At 52.5% G+C, this 20,735-nt stretch overlaps 2 protein-coding genes across 8 annotated transcripts; both read right to left on the bottom strand.

Moving 5' to 3' along the window:
• Nucleotides 1–1,058: 1,058 nt before the first annotated feature.
• CRTC2 (CREB regulated transcription coactivator 2) lies at nt 1,059–12,961 on the bottom strand. 5 transcript variants are annotated; one of them, XR_004264728.1, is made up of 15 exons: nt 12,663–12,959; nt 9,307–9,408; nt 9,115–9,231; nt 8,115–8,176; nt 7,403–7,471; nt 7,131–7,234; nt 7,004–7,033; nt 6,770–6,849; nt 6,597–6,646; nt 6,219–6,463; nt 5,460–5,866; nt 2,490–2,759; nt 2,208–2,274; nt 1,831–2,017; nt 1,059–1,702 (listed from the first exon to the last, which is right to left on the bottom strand). XR_004264728.1 is itself a non-coding variant. In XM_032265127.1 (14 exons), the coding sequence occupies exons 1-14, from the start codon at nt 12,813–12,815 to the stop codon at nt 1,482–1,484; spliced, it is 2,097 nt and encodes a 698-aa protein (XP_032121018.1). In that variant the 5' UTR covers nt 12,816–12,961; the 3' UTR covers nt 1,059–1,481. The 5 variants fall into 5 exon arrangements, 4 of the variants coding, with proteins under 4 accessions (XP_032121018.1, XP_032121019.1, XP_032121021.1 ...); XM_032265127.1 differs by lacking the exon at nt 2,208–2,274 and having other exon boundaries at nt 12,663–12,961; XM_032265128.1 differs by lacking the exon at nt 2,208–2,274 and having other exon boundaries at nt 6,770–6,834.
• A 470-nt stretch (nt 12,962–13,431) lies between these two features.
• On the bottom strand, nt 13,432–18,247 carry SLC39A1 (solute carrier family 39 member 1). 3 transcript variants are annotated; one of them, XM_032265131.1, is made up of 4 exons: nt 18,108–18,247; nt 17,150–17,368; nt 16,845–16,975; nt 13,432–15,071 (listed from the first exon to the last, which is right to left on the bottom strand). In XM_032265131.1, exons 1-4 carry the CDS (start codon nt 18,211–18,213, stop codon nt 14,415–14,417), a joined length of 1,113 nt encoding a protein of 370 aa, XP_032121022.1. In that variant the 5' UTR covers nt 18,214–18,247; the 3' UTR covers nt 13,432–14,414. The 3 variants fall into 3 exon arrangements, with proteins under 3 accessions (XP_032121022.1, XP_032121023.1, XP_032121024.1); XM_032265132.1 differs by lacking the exon at nt 18,108–18,247 and adding an exon at nt 17,800–18,100; XM_032265133.1 differs by lacking the exon at nt 16,845–16,975 and having other exon boundaries at nt 14,908–15,071.
• Nucleotides 18,248–20,735: the final 2,488 nt, after the last annotated feature.

Here is a 20,735-nt window from a genome sequence, read left to right as displayed (position 1 = left end):
GCGCCCCGCTTTCTCTACTCCCCCCACACCCCCTCCAGGCCGCGGGCGCCGCCGCCGCTATCCTCACCCCCCCTCCTCGGCCGGCGGCCGTGACCCTGGCAAGCGTCTGCCCAGCGCCCAGCCGCCTGCAGCCCGACCCCTGGCGGCTGGGAGGGCCCCCTACACCCAGGTAGCTTCCCACCATCCAGCCCGTTCCGCAGGACACTGACCCCAGGCGACCCTGAGGTCCACGGTACGCTCCCTTCCCTCCTGGGTCCTGAAGTCAGATGTGGCATGCATGATGTGGGCGAAGGTGAAGCCCCAAAGGCCTAGGCTACGGGGACCCAGGTGGCTCTCCCGACTTCCAGGTTTAGGGCACAGAACATTCCCTTCTGGCCAGAACCAGCAGCTCTCAGTTCTCTTTTCTGAAAATGACAAGAGCTTTGGAAAGAGGAAGAGGAGAGGCCAGGACTGCAGGGTGTGGAATAGAGCAGTGGAGGTGGGGGTAAGGTAATTGGGGGGAACTACTATTCTCACAATGCTAGGTGGGGGAGAGAGGAGTGCAGAGGCCCAGACTGCTGGTCCAGGGGCTAGTCACCCAATCCAGAAAGAGAAAACCTTCACAACATGCTGGGCACTGAAGGATCTGTTGTATTAAAACTCAAGTGAATGAGTGGCGAAGGGTGGAGAGGGTGAATTCATGCATGGTGAGGGGGTGGGGATGAAGGCTTCCCTGAGACCTAGGAGCACTTCAGACCTGTGGGCTCAGCCAGCAATCACCTCCTCACCCCCCGACTCACTGCCAGGCCTGGGGTTGAAGAACTTGTCTGACGACTCAAAGTCCCTATCCTCAGAACTGCAGCAGGGCCCTGGACAGACAGGATGACACATGAAGTGATTTCCTGCTGCCATGGAACGGTACATCCATGCTGGGTACAAATTCCAAGGCTGTAGGGCCCTTCCACAAAGCACAGTGGTGCTAAGAAGATGCAAAAAAGCTAACAGATAAAAAGACCCATGGCCCAATAACTCCCTAGATCCCGAGCCATGCCCCAAATCATAACCAACCACACCAAGGGTTTGATATGATTTTTTTATTAACATATAATAATATATTTAATAAAAAATAGTATCCACTCTGGCTCTCTCCTCCACTGCAAGGGGAAGAGTGGTGAGGAGGGGCTGGCACTGCCCACCCCTAAGCATCCGGACAAGCCCGGCCTCCAGGGCTCCCCTCTACCCCCTGCTTTCCAACAGGCTCTGACCTCCAGACAGACGGTTCAAAGTTACAAGTGCTTTAGGCCCTCCCTTGAATTCCCCCAGGCCCACCCCTTGTGCAGAATTCAGGGGCCACCTGGACAAACCCCTTGGTTTTTCTCATTCTTGGGATCCTTCATTCATGCTAGAAAGAGGATCTGGGAGTCTCTACTGGCCAGGGGGAAGGGAGGAAAGGAACGGTAGTAGGGGATGGGACCACAAAGAGGGTTGATGATGAGGTCCCCTCACTGGAGCCGGTCACTGCGGAATGAATCTTCCACAGCAGGATCGGGCAGCAGGGCACAGGGGTCACTCAGCATGTTTAGCCCTTCCAGGCCCAGTGGCTCCATGCGCAGCTCATCTTCTAGCCCTAGCCCTAGCTCCAAGCCTGCTGCTGACACCTCAAAGCCAGGCACTCCGGCCAGGGCTGCTGCAATCTCCTTAGAAAAACCTGGAGAGGAGTCCCCTGTGGGTAGAAGAGACAGGTGAGGACCCTATGCCCTGTAAACTTTTCTAAGACCCCTCAATCTCCTGCTCATCAATGAACACGTCATTCCCTCCTTCCACTTCCCATCACCACCCACCCCCCCTCACCTGCGAGGATGACGTTAGGCCCTGAGCCATGGCGGGAACAGTGGGTCAAGTTCTGGTGGTTGAGGGTGTGGGGATCCTGGGGGCCACCCATTGGCCCCTCACCCCCAAAAAATCCAGGCCCTTCAGAAAAGCCAGGGGGATCCAGCACCAGGCTGGTTGATGGGCTCTCCATGCTGAACTGCTCCAGCTACGGACACATAGACAAATCTTGAGGAAGTAGGGTTTAGAACTGGTATTCCTGCCTAGCCCTGCTGACATACTCCCTTTGCCCAGCAACCTTCAACCACCCCAGGAACAGAGGCAATGACAGAGGGAGGTGGCAGCAAGCAGAGCGACAGAAGCGAGCACGGGGCCCGAAGTAAGTATGGGCACCGTACCTGCTGGGCCAGAGCATGTGCATGCCAGGAAGAGAACGGGTCAAGGCAGAAGTCATCAAAGAGCAAGCTGAGCAGAAATAGAGGGGCGGGAGTAGGGTCAAACGCAGGAAGAGAGGAGCCCAAAGCTGGCAGTGCTATGTTACCCTGGGGGAGAGGAGATCTCCCTACCACCCACCTTGCCTAGATCTCCCCATTCACAGTGCACCAGAGATGACATTCAGGCCCCAATGACCCACCCTGACCCCCTCCCCCTGCTTTTGAGTAAGGAACCTGAGTACTCACATTCCCCAGGTTGAAGTCACTCACTGGCCGGTGGTAAGACAGTTGCCCGTGCCCACTGGGCCCAGGTGGGTACAGCATCCCATAATGAGACTGCCTGCCTGGGGGCTGCCCACCTGACGACTGCACTGAGCAAGACTGAGAAGGCAGTCCTGGCTGCTGTAGAGATTTTGGGGTATGTGGCTGGGTAGGCAGAACCAGATTTGGGGGGCTGTATGGGTATGGGGGCAACCGCTGGTCAGTGGGCAGTTTACTGGTATCCAGGGGGACGCCCTGAAAAGAAGTAAAAAGACGGAAGCTTACCCCTTGGTGTATACTCCAAGAACTCTTAGTCGGGGCTTCCCACCCTCTTTAGCTACAACCATTCTCAAAGCAAATGTGACAACATTCTACATTCTCATGGGCATCGCTGGGGTTGAGTGCAGTTACTCAAAATGTATATCAGTCAGCCAGGTGCAGTCACTTATACCTGTAATCCCAACACTTTGAGAGGCCCGAGGTGGGTAGATCACCTGAAGTCAGGAGTTTGAGACCAGCCTGGCCAACATGGGGAAACCCTGTCTCTACTAAAAATTACGCCAGACACAGTGGCCCACGCCTGTAATCCCAGCACTGTGGGAGGCCGAGGTGGGTGGATCATGAGATTGGGAGTTCGAGACCAGCCTGGTCAACACAGTGAAACCCCGTCTGTACTAAAAATACAAAAATTAGCCAGGCATTGTGACATGTGCCTATAATCCCAGCTACTCAGGAGGGTGAGGCAGGAGAATCTCTTGAACCCGGGAAGCAGAGGTTGCAATGAGCTGAGATCACACCACTGCACACCAGCCTGAGCAGCAGAGCGAGACTCCATCCCACCCCACAAAAATACAAAAATTAGCCAGGCATGATAGTGGGCACCTGTAGTCCTAGCTACTTGGGAGGCTGAGACAGAATTGTTTGAACCCAGGAGGTGGAGATTGCAGTGAGCTGAGATTGTACCACTGCACTCCAGCCTAGGCGACAGAGTGAGAATCTGTCTCAAAAAAAAACCAAAAAAATGCAATGCATATCAGAATGAAAGTGACACGGTGAGGCTAACACATGGGTAATTTTAAATCTACTCCAGGCCAGGCACAGTGGCTCATTCCTGTAATCCCAGCACTTCAGGAGGCCGAGATGGGTGGATCACTTGAACCTGGGAGGTGGAGATTGCAGTGAGCCGAGATCATGCCACAGCACTCTAGTCTGGGTGACTGAGTGAGATGCCTACTCAAAAAATAAATAAATCTACTTCAGAAGCAAACTATTCTCTTTTTTTGAGACAGGCCTCACTCTGTTGCCCAGGCTGGAGTGCAGTGGTGCAGTCATAGTTGGATCTATAGCCTCAACCTTCCTAGCTCAAGAGATCCTCCCATCTTAGCCACCCCGGTAGATAGGACTACAGCGTGCACCACTGCGCCTGGCTAATTTTTTAATTTGTTGTAGATATTGGGTCTCACCAGATTGCCCAGGCTAGTTTCAAACTAGCAATCCTCCCACCTTGGCCTCCCAAAGTGCCGGGATTATAGGCGTGAGCCACTCCACCCAGCCTTATAAGCAAACCATTCTTAAGCCCTGGAATGGAACTATTTATTGTTAGTAATCAAGTGACTGAGGTTGAGAATTGCTGTTCCATAGCCTTGAAGAGGCCAGAGGGAGTGGGAGAAGAAGGAAGGAAAAGGAGAAAGACAGGGAGGGAAGTCAAGCTCACTCCACACTCTGAGAACAGAGCCCTTGCTAGCCTGGTCTGTCTTTCCTACAAAAGAGGGGAACTGAGTAAAGATGGAACATAGAACACACATTCCAGGAACAGCAATGGAGGAGGAAAAAGTTGGACAAAGGAGAGGGAAAAGAACATTTGGATGAAAGAAAAGAGGAGCAGAGATAGCAAACAAGAAGAAAAGGACAGGAAGGGAAACAAGGGCTGAGAATTTCATCACTGAGGAAAAAGCTCAAACTAAGGGGTTTGAGTTCTAGTCTCAACCCTTCCTAACTCGGTGTGTAAACTTGGAAAAGTCACTCTCTCTCTTGGTCTCACTTTCCTCACCATAAAGTGAAGGGAAGGCTGGGTGCGATGGCTCACGCCTGTAATCCCAGCACTTTGGGAGGCTGAGGCGGGCAGATCACGAAGTCAGGAGTTCAAAACCAGCCTGGCAAACGTGGTGAAACCCTGTCTCTAATAAAAATACAAATTTAGGGCCAGGCACAGTGGCTCACGCCTGTAATCTCAGTATTTTGGGAGGCCGAGGTGGGCGGAACACGAGGTCAGGAGATCGAGACCATCCTGGCCAACATGGTGGTGAAACCCCAGCTCTATAAAAACAAAACAAAACAAAACAAAACAAAAAATCAAATTTAGCCCAGCACAGTGGCATGCATCTGTAATCCCAGCTGCTCAGGAGGCTGAGGCAGGAGAATTGCTTGAACCCGGGAGGCGGAGGTTGCAGTGTGCTGAGATTGCGCCACTGTACTTTCGCCTGGGCGAAAGAGCAAGACTGTCTCCAAAAAAAAAAAAAAAAAAGACATGGAAAGGATAGGAACAGAGGATATAAATAAAAGAAAAAAGTAAGATACTATTTGTCAAGCATATACATGGGCGAGGTGTGGTGCTAAGTATTTTATGTATGTTATTTCATTTGATCCTTACGAACCATCCTTGTTTTAGAAATGAAGTACTGAGGCTTACAGAAATTAAATAACTTGTCCAAGTGACTGCTAGTAAGAGGTGGAGCCAGGATTTAAAACAAAAAAGCTTAACCACAGCGTTTGAGTTTGCACTGTGAAGCAAGAGGAGACAAGATCGATAAAAGATGGGGCAGGTAGAGAACAGAGAAATAGAAGGGATGGGTGTAGAGTAGGTATTTGAGGAAAGGAGGGTGGGAGGGAAACAACATGGCAGGAAATGAGAAAAGGGAAGGGAGACAGACGTGCAGGGAAGGCAGCCACGCATACCTGAGTGATGGAAGACAAGGTGGGTGACATTGTTGGCGAAAACTGTTTGGGCAGCTGCTGTTGGGACCTTCTGGCGTCGGCTGGGCCCACGGGCAAACTCAGGGGGCTGAGGGGCACACGGCGGTGGCGGGGGGAGGCCCCAGGGGTAGAAGCAGGGTAAGGGGGGGCACCCAGAACAGGGGATGAAGTGGAAGAGGAGGAAGAGGAGGAGGAGAGAGCCGGGGCACTGAGTGAGGGGTGGCCCAAGGAGGTGGTGGGCAGTGCATGCCGGGCTAAGGAGGAGGCAGGCAGAGAAGGGTGGCTGTGGGAGCCCTGGAGCTGGGGCTGAGGACTGCTCAGGGAAGCCTGGAGGTTGGGATTGCTTAGGGAGGACTGCAGGGATGGGTGGCTGACAGGTGAATGAAGTCCTGCAGGCACAGACAAAAAACCAGATATGCCAACATTACTGATGGGAGCTGGGCCCCTTTCTGCCCAGAATGTGTGGCAGTGACCAGACTGTGAAAGTGGCAACACAATGTTCTCCCTACCCTATCCCTGACAACACTGCCCATCTGGGGGCTGCCCTTCATCTTCTTTCTAGGAAACACCACACCTACCAGTTATCACTGGCTGAGAACTGCCATGAGAGAATCCTGGGGTGCAGAGGTGACAGGCCAGTGTGGGTGGTCACAGCAGGATCTCAGGTGCTCAAGCCTCCCTCCCTTTCATCCCTCCAGCCAGGCAGCACCCAGTGGGCACATGGCCAGGATAGCCACTCACCTGGTACATCATAGCTTGGGCCCAGGCCCATGCCCCCGCTGATACCCAGGTGAGTCATGGTGTGGGTCAAATTGGAGGTACTGTTGCCCCCACTCAGGCTAGGGTAGGCTGTCTCTTCAGGGTCCAGGGGGGTGGGCAGTGGTGAGGGAAAGTGCAGGTTGGTGAGGTCAGGTAGGGAGCCCCCCGTGTTCATGGCAGGTGGGAGGACAGGCACATTGGCAGGCTGGTCAGGAGATGGAAAGATGCTAGGGGAAGGAGAGAAAACAAAAGATGTAAATAGGAGGGGGGTACAGTGGTCAGGGAAGAGCAGAGATCAGTATCCTACATCTCCCTGTACTTCCCTCCCCTACCTCTCAGCCAACCTCAGGGAGTACTTACTTAATTCCAGGGACTTCACAGGACCGAGGTCGGGAGGAGGATGAGGACAGCTGAGGAGAGAAGGGATAATGTGGAAAATGAGGACAGTGCTCAGTGGAAAACCCTAGAAGGCCTGCCCCATGGCAAGGGACAGCAGAGAGATGAGTGGGTGACACCCAGTGGCCTCCGCCTACCTTCTTAGCATCCCATGGCTTCAGCAAATGCTTGTCATCTAGCAAATTCTCCTCAATAGCAGGTACTTGAAAGAGAAAGACTGGTGATGGGAGAGTCGGAGAAAGAGCCAGTAAGGCAGGACAGGAAGCAGAAGCAGGTGGGAAGGAGTCCTGCTCCCTGAATCCGCACACAATCCCAACACCAGCCCAGACATTCTTTGGCATTCAGTACCCACAGCAGTGAGGAACACATACCTTTGGGATCCATTTCACCATCCAGAATACCTGCAAGGGAGACAGTGGCGTTGGCTGCAGTGCTCACTTGCCTACCCGCTTTAAATAGCTTCATGGTTACTCCCAACCCTGGGACGGAGCCACTTACCCACACGGCGGATGGGCAGGATGCTGGGAGGTGTGGAGCCTGGGTAGGTATCCTGGGGACTGGGGTTCATCACACTTGTGTGAAGGGCAGAGTCAGAGCTCGTCCTGTGTGGGGAGCAGTGAGCTGGCACCAGTGACAGTCTTCCTATTCCCTAAGCCCTGCCCAGCAAGGGAAAACACTAGCTGGGCTGGAACAGGGTGGGGGTGAGGGAGTAGGGCCCCAGGAACTACAGATAAGAGGAGATGTGGCCTAAAGAAGGCAAAGGCCATCACCTGTTAAGTGCAGATGGTAGTCGAAACAACTGCCCCTTCTCTGCAGGGAAATTGCCCCAGGGCATCGTCCTGGGGTGGAAAAACAAAGTCATGAGGAACAAGGCTGGGAAGGGACAAGAAGGTGGGCATAGCGGTTGGAAAATGTGGGGCAGCCAAGGTGGAAGTGAAGATGGCTGGGCATCCAGATCATCCGCTTTTCTTTCTGGTTCTTCTCGTGTCTATTGATTGACCCCTCCCCCAGTCAATCTAAGAGATCTGGTAACTTCTCAACTTCTCTCTGTCAGGGCAAGCTAAATGGGAATCTTGGATCCCAGCAGCTCTTCTGGGTATGAGCATTGAGGGTAAGATAGACAAGGGGAGGGTTTCAGAAATCTAAAAGTGCCAGGGCACTGCATCTTGCACCCATCCTTGCCAGAAGGTTGCCATTTTCACCTGCCCCTCTGCCATTCTCCCTTCCCCCTTACACACACACCCCAGCCTGGCTACGGTTCCCATTGGTTCTGCTCTGGCTGGACTGGGAGGCTTGACCACTCGTGTCAACATGGCCAAGGCTGGACTCTGACCCACCTACTCCACCTGCCTCCTCCTCTCTCAGCTCTGCCATTATAGGAAGAGGTACTGTTGAAACTTTAGCCCCAACCCAGAAGGGGCAGCTCCCTCCAGAAACACGTCAGTGAGTAGGCAGGAGCTTCTGCCCACCCTGGACACTTACCTTCGCCAGCTAGACTCTGGGGGAGGAGATAAGTAGGCAGGACTGTAGGGAGAGCTGTCAATGTGAACAGCACCAGTTAAGGAAAAAAGTAGAGAGGCTAGATGAGAGAACAATGGAGGCAGCAGATTAAGGTGTTTCAAGAAACACATACCTTTCTTTTCTTCTATAAGGGACAACAATAGGAAGAACAACAAAGAATGGAAGAGAAAAAGAGAATCAGGTCCAAAGGGGCTGAAAAACTACAAGAGAATGTCTGGGCAGGACTTGGGGGAGACAGGTATGCAGGTCTCTGAGACTGAAAGCTCAGAACAGAAACGTGAGAAGGGACCCAATCTCCTTTAGCAGGAGACAAGGAAGCCTTGCCTCTGGCAGCAAAGAGCAAGCTGATGTGAGGACAGCCAGAGCCAGCTGGAGAGAGGGGACACAGCCTCAGCAGCAAAAACTCCTTATCACAGGTGCAGGCGCTGACGCAGGGGCTCTGGTCACTTTTCAGGGAAGCTGGGTAAAGAAGAGCTCCAGGAGGCCGGGCGCGGTGGCTCACACCTGTAATCCCAGCACTTTGGGAAGCCGAGGCGGGTGGATCACGAGGTCCAGAGATCAAGACCATCCAGGCCAACATGGTGAAACCCCGTCTCTACTAAAAAATACAAAAAGTTAGCTGGGCATGGTGGCACGCGCCTGTAGTTCCAGCTACTAGGGAGGCTGAGGCAGAATTGCTTGAACTCGGGAGGCAGAGGTTGTGGTGAGCCAAGATCATGCCACTGCACTCCAGCCTGGCGCCTGGTGACAGAATGAGACTCTGTTTAAAAAAAAAATTTTTTTTTTTAAAAACATCAGTTGACAGAGGAAAAGAAGCCAGGTTAAAACAAACAAACAAACAAACAAAAAAGAAGAGCTCCAGGAGAAAGATGGACTGCACACTTCAGGTCCTTCCTATGAGTCCCTGAGGAACTCCATCCCACTATCTTTCAGATACCCCCAAACCCCCTGTAAAGGATATGTGGCGGGGGTATCGGCGAAGTGGGGACACCATTCTTCGGGGATCTCGCTGCACCCGTTCCACCAGTCCATGGTGCCGAGTGCTCCGAGACGAATCCAAAGGTGAGTGGAGGGGGCTCTGCCAAAAAAGACAGAAGTCAGCAGAGGAAGCAGCCTAAGAACCTCCACTCCTCCCTCACTGGTGTCTACTCACCTGGAACTCGGCCAGGCCAGAGTCAATCTGGTTAACATTGGGCAGAGATCCACCATAATGAGAGCTCCTTGTGTATGCCAGTCGCAGTTTTTGTGCCTGTAACTGAGACATGGGGAACAAGTGGGAATGTAAAGAACGTCCTGGGCACTATTTCCTTCAGCCATCCTTCCCATCTCTGTCACCAGGATATGCTGCTGCTGCCACTGCTTTTAAAATATTTGGGCCAGGCACAGAAGCTCACATCTGTAATCCCAGCACTTTGGGAGGCAGAGGTGGGAGGATCACTTGAGCCCAGCTATTGGAGACCAGACTGGGCAACATGGTCAGAATCCATTGCTACAAGATCACTTGAGCCCAGGAGGTAGAGGCTGCAGTGAGCCATGTTTATGTCACTGTGGTCCAGCCTGAGTGACAGAGTGAGATCCTATCTCCAAAAAAAAAAAAAAGTAAATAAAAATAATGAAACAATCTGCCAGACAGGTGGATCACCTGAGATCAGAAGTTTGAGACCAGCCTGACCAACATGGAGAAACCCCGTCTCTACCAAAAATACAAAATTAGCCAGGCTTGGTGGTGCATGCCTGTAATCCCGGTTACTCGGGAGGCCGAGGCAGGAGAATTGCTTGAACCTGGGAGGCGGAGATTGCGGTGAGCCAAGATCACTCCATTGCACTCCAGCCTGGGCAACAAGAGCGAAACTCCGTCTCAAAAAAAAAAAAAAGAGGAAATAATCTGCCAGAAAAAAGGCCAGTGTTGGAGTTTGAAAGGTCCCATGAGATCTGGTGCAAATAACCCACCAGAGCCCATCTGCGAAGTGCCCTCATCAGTGATATCACTACTGCTTGATATCACCCTGCCAGGCAGAGCCAGACATTCTGCTGCTCGGGGCCTGTCTCATTTGGCATCAGTCTAAGCAGAGTCCCTGAGGGGGCTGCCAGGAGCCCCCGGGCTACTCACAAGGGGGAGTGCCTATTAGGAACCTCTGCTTTCTTTCCAGATGCGTCCAGGACTAATTAAGAGATTAAGAGGAAGGCCACAGGTGGATGTCACAGAGCCATTACTGTCAGACTCATTCCTTCCCACTCTGGAAAGCAGAGGCTTCTGGGCTCTGCTACTTGCCCAGCCTCAGGAAGGCCACACAAAGCCTGCACCTCCCAAACTGGAATATCCAAGGAATGACAGCTCTCCTAGCTGGAAAACAGCACTAAAACCAAGGGGCATTCTTCCATTGAATCCTAAGGCTCCTGAATTGGCAGGGAAGCCTGGAGAAGGAGGGTGGGAGAGAGAGCAGTAGCCCACTCCAGCATGGGCCAAAGCCATCTTCCTGGTCTCATCCTCACTTTGGGGAGATATGTCTGGCATAGACGTAAGACAGCCCGGCATAAGTTTAGTCTGTGTACAGATGTTGTATCTTTGTGAGAGGTGAGCATCTATTTCCAAGGCTTAGGCCCTGCCACCAATCAAATCAACAGGCCCAGGACAAGGCCATGGGGAGGGCAGCTGAGGAGGGGGAAGTTCTAAGAGCTTTCAGGGTCACACTCTTGTACAGAAACCAACATCAGAACTGACTTTCTGTCCCAGGAGGTCAGCCTCGTGAGTTTAGTGGGTACTGTGCTGACCTCTGGGCCACTTTAAGACCACTAATAACATGTGTGGCAACCCCTGTCTCTCAGTGGTATAGCCCCCAATGGCCATATCTATCTCAAATGTGCCCTCCCACCTGGCCAGATAACAGGCTGAGTCCCAGATCTCTCGTCCCTGGCTCTAGACTTTTGGGTCCCCTGGCCATGTATGCCCACTAGACTTTTCTGTGTAGATGAGAAATTAACCAGCAGGAGCAAGGTGGGTAGAAGGGGCCTTTTAAGAGATCAAAGCACTGTAAAGAAAAGCCTCAGCTTTGAGTTTCACACAGCCTTTCTTTGCACATATGAGCCCTAAGATCCCACCATGCCTCTGCTAGAATCACAGTCCCCAGGGCAGGGCCTCATGCTATCAAGATCAGCCTCCCTCCCATCTTCCTGTCTCTGTCCCCAACATGATAAAAAGCTCCTAAAGGAGAGCAGCCTACAGTTAAATATGAATCCTCACTGTGGTTACAGTGGGTTATGCACACGCATGCATGTAAGTGTGCATATGTGTGCACAGACACCCCCTAGATTTGCCTCTCCATCCAACTTCTGACTCTCAAAACTAGGGCACATGGTCCCAAGAGACTCAAAGGGGAAAGAACAATAACAAAAGACTAACAGTCAAGGGAGATACACACAAAAATACAACCAGAGTCACAGTCATAGATGCAACACAGTCCGACCAGCAGAAAAAGGCTGGAGATGTAATAATGTTCCACCATCAACCCTTAAATTCCTTCTGGCTCTCAGCCGTGAGGAATCACTATTAACATCCTCACCTACTGTTTTTTAGAAGAATGTGTCCTTAAATTAAGACAGCATACCACATAGGCAGACTCTCACCCTGGGCTCCCTCTGACATCCAGCCTTGGGAAGCAAGAAACCAAGGCCAAGGGGGCTTCAGAGGCAAACTGGCAGAGGCCTGAAAGTTCTTTCAAGAACTTCCTAGAAATGAATATTCCCTACAAATAGAAGACCCTCCAAGACACCCTACACATTGACCCATCATAAAACAGTCATCTCCCTAGAAAGCTCAGCAAACCATAGAGTGCCACACAACTTATGGTCGAACGGTTACCAGTTTTATAAAGGATTCAAAACACTACCTCTCCTCCAAGGATGCCAGGCAAAACACCAAGCAATGGACCTCACCTTCATTCACGTCAGGAAACCACAGGAAGTATTTGAAAAAGGAAGCAAAAGGACGGGACGCTGGAGGGGACTTCCTGCCCCACTATACACAGCCCCTCTCGTTCAAACCACTCAAAGGGTTCTTTCCCGGGGGCACAAAGCGCGAAAAGTAGCACAATAGGGCAGAGGGACCAGTTTGGAGGAGACCACAAACTCAGAGGAGCCGGATTAGAGACAAGCAGTCCTCCTCCCAGGCCATACCCCAATAGCAGGCATGCTTCAGTGGCGTCCTCGATGGGACTCCGTGAGGGATGCACAAGGACCACTCACCTCCTACCTCCGCCGGACTTCAGCCGACCATCTCCCCTCTCCGCCCACTCCCGCCTCACGTACTCGGCCCCCAGTCGTCTCTACGCTCCCAACCTCTCCGGTGTTTCGGTTTCCCCCGGCAAAATCCGTCTTCCGGCCCCTCGGCCTTCGCCCGCGGCCCCTGCCCCGTTCCGCCTACTCCGCTGCGGCGCCCGCCCCCGCCCCGCCTCTCCGGTCTCTGCTCCGTAACTGCTCAGCTCTGCTCGGCACCCCGGCGCGGCCCCTCACCCGGGTGGAGCCGATGTCCATCATCACCTCCTCGAAGGCCGCCGTCTCCTCGGCCTGACGCTGCTTCTGCAGCGCGATCTTCTCACTAAATTTGCGCGGATTGGAAGCCGAGGATGTGGCCGAGCCAGGCCCGTTCGCCCCCGACGTCGCCATCTTCCTCCCCCGTCGCTCCCTGCCACCCTCCCAGTACCAGCCGCGGCCTCCGCCGCGGCTCCGGCCCGGCTCTTTCAGCCGTAGCCACCGCCGCCTCAACTAGCACCGCGAACCCGGCCCCAGCCTAGCCCTGACCTGTTGCGCGCGGGGGCCGCCGGGAATTGTAGTTTGTTTACGAGATTCCTTCACGTCCCCAGTCACACGGCACCGGAAGGAAACGGACTTCACTTCCCAGCAGCCCTCCTGACTCCGGGAACTGGGAACTTCGCTCCACCCTCTCGGCTACTCCCTGCGAGAGGCAAGCTGGGAAGAGTAGTTCTAAATTAGTCCTGAGACTACGAACGCAAAGAGGAGAGGGATTGAGGAGGAGGAAACGTAGAGGGAAGAGGACGGGAGGGGAGGAAAGAAGAGGGGAGGGGAGGGGTGGAGAACGGGAAAGAAGTACCAAGACACAAAGAAGGAAACATTTGGTCATCTTTCAGGGAAGGGCACTATCGGAACCTGAGTGAAAATTAGAACAAAAATCTTACAACAGCTGGAAACATCTGGGACTCAGACCCTCTCAGGCTGGCCACATGCCCACCCCTTTCCCAAGAAAAATGAGTCAGATACTGTACAGATGTCTAGAAACATCTTTTATTTGGGAAACAGGTCAGTTAATAAAATAGATTCTAAAGAATATGGCTCTATGCACAGCCCTCCCTCCCAAAAAATAACCCTGGGGGTAGGCATTGCCCTTCCCCCTTGGGCTCCTCGAGTATATTTAAAAAAATGTTTTGGCAGCTCAGTGTTTATCATCTGGGCATGGGGCACCATGTCCATGTCCCATATTCCTAGAGTACAGCAGCAGTAGGTGGCTGCAGCTTTCCAACCTTCCCCCTACCCCAGCATAGCAAATATTTCTGCCCCACCCCAGGATCTGGGACCAAAATAAAGAACACGCAGGCCCCCTTCACTGAGGTGCTGGGTAGGACTCAGTGCCACATTACTGTGCTTTGAGAAAGAGGGAGGGGATGTTTGGCACTTTAAAAATAGAGGAGTAAGTAGGACTGGAGAGGTCAGAGAAGATACCAAAATTGGCAGGGAGAGACCATTTGGCACTAGTCCCTGGGAGATGGGAAGAGGGAGATAGATATGAGGGTAGGAGCTAAGAAAAGTAGGAGGGTTCCACTCCAAGTGGCAGGGTGCTGGAATGGGCTAGGACCAAAAGGACACTGACTCTAGGTTTATGACCTCTCCATACCCCTGTCTCACAGCAGCTGGTGCCCATCTCCAGACTCCCATGTCAGCCTGTCCTTATGTATAGTGTCCAACCTCTGATTCTAGCAGTCAAGTGTCTTCCCAATCCTAATGTCCCCTAATCATGTCTCTACCGACTTGACCATCTCTTGTTCCTTGGGACTGGGGACAGTCTCTTGTCTGCCCACTTCCCACTCATTAGTCAGATAGCCCCAAAGGCTCTATCTTTAGCTCCCAGAGAACTTTTTGGTCCTCAGTACTTCCCTTCTCCATTCCTTCCTATTCCCCACACACTGGGGGAGGGAAGGGAGAACAGGGGTACATGATCATCAATCTCCCCTGCCCCTCTCTTGAAGCCCCCTAGATTTGGATGAAGAGCAGGCCAGTGAGCAGGGCAAAGCCTGCTAGTAGCAGAATGACCTTGAGGATCCTTTGCTCAGAACTGGCCAGCTCCTGGGGCAGGATTTCCAGAAAGGTGATATAGAGAAAGGTGCCAGCCGCCATGCCCTCTAGCACAGACTGGGCCAGCTGGTGCAGAGGTCCTGCCGATTCTGCCAGAGCCGCACCCAGCCCGATGCCTAGAGGTGTCATGCATGAGAAGAGGATCCCACAGCCAGCCACCACCTGTGCCCTAAGATGGCTCTGCAGCAGCCGGAGGGACAGACTGACAGCCAGGATCCCCTTGTGGAGCAGCAAAGCCAGGCACAGCTCCATGGCCCGAGCCCGGTCTCGCTGCAGCCCTACTGCCAGCCCCTCAAACACAGAGTGGAGGGCCAGGGAGAAGACCAGTACACAGGCACGCAAGGCTGAGGGGGTTGCTGGGGCTCCACTCGCCTGTGGAACCCCTGGCCCATCATGCCAATGCTGCGGCCCACCGTTCACTGTTCCCAGCAGAGCCCTTGTTTCCTCCAGAGGTGGCGGCCCTGACTGCTCCTTGTAAGCCAATGTGATCTGCTCCATCACCAGGACCAGGAAGAAGCCCATGGCCAGGATGAACTCTTGCAGCGGAAACTGGAGCTGTGGGCAGAAGGGGCAGCAAAAAGTTCAGGGAAGGAATCGTGAGATGCAAAATCTGATGGAAGCCCAGTTGCACAGACTTAGATTCCCAGACAGACACAGGGTTACTCTCGGTTACACAAAGATACAGTGACTTGGTAGCAATGACACAGAATGATACACACACACAGATTTTGGTGTCACTCACAGTGTTACATGTAGGCCAAAGTTTCTCAGCTTTGGAACTATTAACATTTTGGGGCCAGGTGCAGTGGCTCATGCCTATAATCCCAGCACTCTAGGAGGCTCAGGTGGGCAGATTATTGAGGTACGGAGTTCGAGACCAGCCTGGCCAACATGGTAAAACCCTGTCTCTACTAAAAACACAAAAATTGGCTGGGCGCGGTGGCTCACGCCTGTAATCCCAGCACTTTGGAAGGCCCAGGCGGGTGGATCACGAGGTCAAGAGATCGAGACCATCCTGGTCAACATAGTGAAACCCTGTCTCTACTAAAAATACAAAAAATCAGCTGGGCATGGTGGCGCATGCCTGTAATCCCAGCTACTCAGGAGGCTGAGGCAGGAGAATTGCCTGAACCCAGGAGGCGGAGGTTGCGGTGAGCCGAGATCGCGCCACTGCACTCCAGCCTGGGCAACAAGAGCGAAACTCCGTCTCAAAAAAAAAAAAAAAATTACAAAAATTAGCCAGGCGTAGTGGTGGACACCTGTAACCCCAGCTACTCAGGAGACTGAGGCAGGAGAACTGCTTGAACCCAGGAGGCAGAGGTTGTAGTGTGTCAAGATTGTGCCACTGCACTCCAGCCTGGGAGACAGAGTGAGACTGTCTCAAAAAAAACAAACAAACAAAAAAAACAAAACCACATATTGGGCCAGATCATTCTTTGTCATGGGAGCTGTCTTGTGCACTGTAGATTAACAGGATTTCTGATCTCTACCTACCATATGTCAATAGTAGGCACAATGTTCCCTCCATCCCCCACACTCCGTTTTGACAACTAAAAATATTCCCAGACATTACCAAATGCTTCTTGAGGCGCAAAGATACACTCCTAGTTGAGAGTCACCGATGTAGACATACATGAAAACATCACACATTGGCCCATCTCTCCAAATACTCACACATAGAGCCACATATCACAGGACATTCGGGCTTATACATAGTCAGTCACATGGAGACACAGATCACTCAGTCACAGACACACAAAGGGTTACATCCAGTGTTACTTCCTCGGTTTTAGGGGAAAAAGAGGAAAGAGCCCAGGATGACTTTCCTGCCCCACTATCCAACGGTCTGTTTGTCCTGTAATAATCCAAGTCCTATGCCGTGGACTTGATCATTCTTCATAGCCATTTCCTTGGGTCAAAGCCTAAAAAGGTCAGCAACACCAGGCCCCAGGGAAAACGCCTCGTATCCTTTTCAGGCCTACAGAGACCTCTATCTCCAGCCCTTTAGGAAAGTGGTGAGAGAGTGAAGATGATTCTCGGAGCACTTTCCAGTGGCTAGAACTGAGAACCCACAGAGTAAGTCACACACTTGAGAAAAAGTTTCTTACTGTCTCAAAGGGCATGTAGGAGTCACAAAAGGAATGGGGAGGGGGGAGGGAACACACAGAAAGAATTATGCCCTGTGACCAAAATCACAATTCATAGGCCCACATGCCAAAAGCCTTCCACACAGTCATGGAGTGACACATGAATCGATCGCCACAAACCAACACTCCTAGAGGTGTGCGATTTCCCTCCTGCATGTCACAGGCCCAAGCCAGTGCTCACCGTCACGTGCAAGGCTGCCAGGGCCTCATCTATAGCAGCCAGGTAGTCAGGCAGCAGGTCCAGGAGACAGGTGGCCAAAAAGACGCCCCCCGCAAAACAGCTTACTAAGCTCAGGGCTTTCTGGCGGGAAGCTGGGCAGGGGTGAAGCACAGAGGAGAATGAGCAAACGAATCCTCTCCAGGGCCCACCCCTCCAACCCAAACAATGGCTACCCTTGCTTTTCCCTCCTCCTTTGGTATCTCCCCTAGCCCCAGCCTCCCCTAAGCCAAGCGTCCATAGCAGCATGGGGAAAAGGAAGGGCTTACCCGAGCCTTCATGGCTAGCTCCTGGCCTGCGCAGCACACAGATGGGCACCAGGCTGCAGAGAAGGGTGAGCACCAGCAGCAGCACCAGGGCCCCCAACTTCACCTCCAGCCCTACAAGCACTGGAGGCTCTGAAGCTACTGCCTCTGGGCGCCACACCAGGAGTTCGGGCTCTCCCCAGGGCCCCATGGTGCTTCTGGTAGCTCCAGTGACTCTCAGACCTAGGAAGACAGACCAGAGTGGGTGGGGAAAAATCATGGACGGAAAGATGGGGCAAGGAATGGGGAAGCTTGGTCAGCAGAGTGCAGTTCCCTGGCCCCAGGCACTTTCTGACCTCCCCCAACCCAGAGTGACTCATTCACTCCTGTACCAGGAACATTCCTCTCTTCTCAGACTTTCTTTCCCAAGTGACTTATTCAGGGTGACCGCAAGGGGGAAACTGAGGCATGAGAAAGGCTGTGTATCCACTCTCATTACCCTTTCACCTGGTGCCCCCAGAGAACTAGGAAACTAGGATCCGCCTCCAAATAGGACCTGGAGCCGGGGTCCCCCTAAGGAATGCAGAGGCCAGGCCTCCCAACTCCCGAAAGGAGTGAGCGAAGCCAAAGTGGCTGGGGCTGTGGAGAGATGTCACGGTAGCTTCGTGAACCACCTGGACAGGATGAGCTTGGGTGCTGCGTTCCCCTTTTCCCAGCTCAAAGGGCAAGAGCTTTCAGGCCCCAGGCTGGGACCTAGAGGCAGATGGCCAGAGGAGAGGGGCCCTAAGAGTCTGCAGTCCCGGGACGGACTGAGGCGACACTGAGGGCGGTGCCTGGAAGTCCGGGCTCCAGGAGGCGGGGTGCGAGGCCGCCAGCGTCGCGGGAACCAGATGAAGAATATGTGAGCTGGGACTCATGCTCCCAGGCCCAGGCAGTCCTGGGCAGCCAACCTGGACCCCGCTCCCGAAGAGCCCGCACTCACCTCGCGAGGGTCTCACTACATGGTCTCCGCGCGCTTCCGGCCTAGAGTCGGGAACTCCCGCCCCCTCCCATCGTTCCCCCCTCCCCCACAGCCGCCGCGTACCCATGCCCGACTGCCAATAGCAGCGCCGGGTGGGCAGGGACAGATCGGGAGTGACGTGAGTTAGGAGCAATCAGAGACCGGGAGTGGGAGCGGGCGGAGCAAGCGACGAGAGGAGAGTGAGCGAGAGTCAGGGCGGAGATCTAAGAAGAGGACTTCGGGGCTGCAGCCGGGGGGCGCATCTGTGGAGGTCTGGGGGCCGGAGCGGGCCGGTCCACCAAGGTTTTGATTATATGGGTATTTTTAAAAGAGGGAGACCCTGCATTGTCAAGTCTTTCGGCCCACATTTGAGGACATCTTCCTGGCCTTGGGCCAAAGTCTTACCTATTTCTCAGAGGGCGCTGAGAGCCCCGTCAGTGCCTCTTGGCGCCCGAGGGAAAGCATTCCCTTCTTGGGAACAACTTCCTCGCCTGCTTTCCCTCGGCAGCACCCACAACAAAGAAAAAGACAAGGCAGAATTGGAAGTAGGGGAAGAGCAAAGAGAAGGTATGTCTTGAAAATCATCCCTTCTCGACTACTCACCGCCTCTGTGCAGCCTCCGCCTTCTCCAAGTGAGTGGGGACGTGGTGGGACCCGGCTGCCGGGTGCTGAAGCATCGCCCAGGGAAAAGCCCCCAGCGCATTCCAGTCTACCTGCCTTCCGCGCCTGCAGGATTCTGGCCAGCTCTCCCACCTGATCTCCAGCCGGGTTTCCGCCACCCCTGCCGGCCGGCTTGCTGTTTGCTGTTCCTTGAATGCCCCAAGGTAGTTGTTTCAGCTCAGGACCTTCACCGTTTCTTCATCATGGATTCTTGTGGCCCAAGCCCCGTGCTATGAGAATCCTATTCTAGCCTGAAGGGATGGTAAGGACAAAAGAAGAAAATTTAAAAAGGGGGCTCAGCTATTCTTTTGTGCAAAGGTGAAAAAAGCCTCATTGCCTAAAGAAGGGACAGATGGGATCTTGCTTCCTACAGGAAAAATAATTTTAAAAAAGAAAAAAGAAAAGGGACAGAATGCTTCTGACGAGGCTCCAGAAATGGACCCCAGCAATTCCTCAAGGGGGAATGTGAAGACTTCTTAAGGGGCGGCGGCGGGGGGCGGTGGCTCACGCCTGTAATCCCTTTGGGAGGCCGAGGCGGATGGATCACCTGAGGTCAGGAGTTCCAGACCAGCTTAATCAACATGGTGAAACCCTGTCTCTACTAAATATACAAAAATTAGCCGGGCGTGGTGGCGGGCGCCTGTAATCCCAGCTACTTGGGAGGCTGAGGCAGGAGAATCGCTTGAACCCAGGAGGGGGAGGTTGCAGTGAGCCGACATCGATCGCACCATTGCCCTCCAGCCTGGGTGACAAAGCGAAACTCCCGTCTCAAAAAAAAAAAAAAAAAATTATTCGTGGCCGGGCGCTATGGCTCACCCCTGTAATCCCAGCACTTTGGGAGGCCGAGGCGGGCGGATCACGAGGTCAAGAGATCGAGACCATCGTGGTCAACACGGTGAAACCCCGTCTCTACTAAAAATACAAAAAATTAGCTGGGCATAGTGGCGCACGCCTGTAGTCCCAGCTACTCGGGAGGCTGAGGCAGGAGAATTGCTTGAACCCGGGAGGTGGAGGTTGCAGTGAGCCGAGGTCGCGCCACTGCACTCCAGCCTGGTGACAGAGTGAGACTCTGTCTCAAAAAAGAAAAAAATTATTCGTAATTGGTAATATTAACAAGGAATTATGACTGGGGGTCAGGACACCTGGATTCTGGTCCAAGCTCTACCTTTATAGTTGTCAAATATATATATATATATGTATACACACACACACACACACACATATATATATGTATATATATGTGTATATATATACACACATATGTGTATATATATACATATATATGTGTATATATATATATATATATATATATATGATTAAGCCATTCAGCACAATCTCAACAAGAACATCTTTGCTTTCCTTGGAGCGCTGCATCAATCCAGGAAGGCTGCTTTGTCTCTTCACTACTTGAGCAGGATACAGAGACAAGAACAGGAAAGACAGATGAGAAATCTGAGAAAGCCTGCAAAGTAGGTTAATAGTGTGAAGAACACAGGCTGAGGCATGCAAATCTTGGCTCAGCTACCTACAGGGTAACCTGGAGAAAGTAAAACTTCTGTCAGCTCTAGATGCTGTAAGAATTATATGAGTAATATGAGCATGCCTGACATGTAATAATTGCACAATAAATATTAGACCCTGTTCCTGTTTTTACTCTGAGCCGTTTCAAATCTTCATAAGGATAATCAATAGCAGTTTGAGTTCTGGGATTCACACTCCGAAGTAGTTTTACTCACCTAGCTACCTTTTTCTGAAATACTACTGGAAAACCATACCTGTATCAGTTTAGCTCCATTATTTTACTTGAAGTGAATTCCTGGACCATCAGACATTAAACCAAGGCAAAAAAAAAAAAAAAAAAAAAAAAAAAAAAATTCTTCCGTGTGCTCCCTCTCTCTATATCTTTCTATTACTTTTTTTGTCTTAGGGACTAGCAAAGGCATAGGACTT

Source organism: Sapajus apella, unplaced genomic scaffold, assembly GCF_009761245.1.
Source record: "Sapajus apella isolate SASKATOON/1434 unplaced genomic scaffold, GSC_monkey_1.0 scaffold148, whole genome shotgun sequence".
Classification (NCBI taxonomy): Eukaryota; Metazoa; Chordata; class Mammalia; order Primates; family Cebidae; genus Sapajus; species Sapajus apella.
Note: the sequence above shows the minus strand (reverse complement) of the source record. Positions and strands in the feature narration are given on the sequence as shown.

Coding starts and splice junctions, on each gene's coding strand:
- SLC39A1 (XM_032265131.1), bottom strand. CDS start 18,213: ATGGGTACGCGGCGGCTGTGGGGGAGGGGGGAACGATGGGAGGGGGCG. Junction 16,976..17,149: donor AGCTAGCCATGAAGGCTCGG/GTAAGCCCTTCC, acceptor ACCCCTGCCCAG/CTTCCCGCCAGAAAGCCCTG. Junction 15,072..16,844: donor TGGCAGCCTTGCACGTGACG/GTGAGCACTGGC, acceptor TTCTGCCCACAG/CTCCAGTTTCCGCTGCAAGA.
- CRTC2 (XM_032265127.1), bottom strand. CDS start 12,815: ATGGCGACGTCGGGGGCGAACGGGCCTGGCTCGGCCACATCCTCGGCT. Junction 9,232..9,306: donor CTGGCCTGGCCGAGTTCCAG/GTGAGTAGACAC, acceptor CTTTTTTGGCAG/AGCCCCCTCCACTCACCTTT. Junction 7,472..8,114: donor CCAGAGTCTAGCTGGCGAAG/GTAAGTGTCCAG, acceptor TTTCCACCCCAG/GACGATGCCCTGGGGCAATT.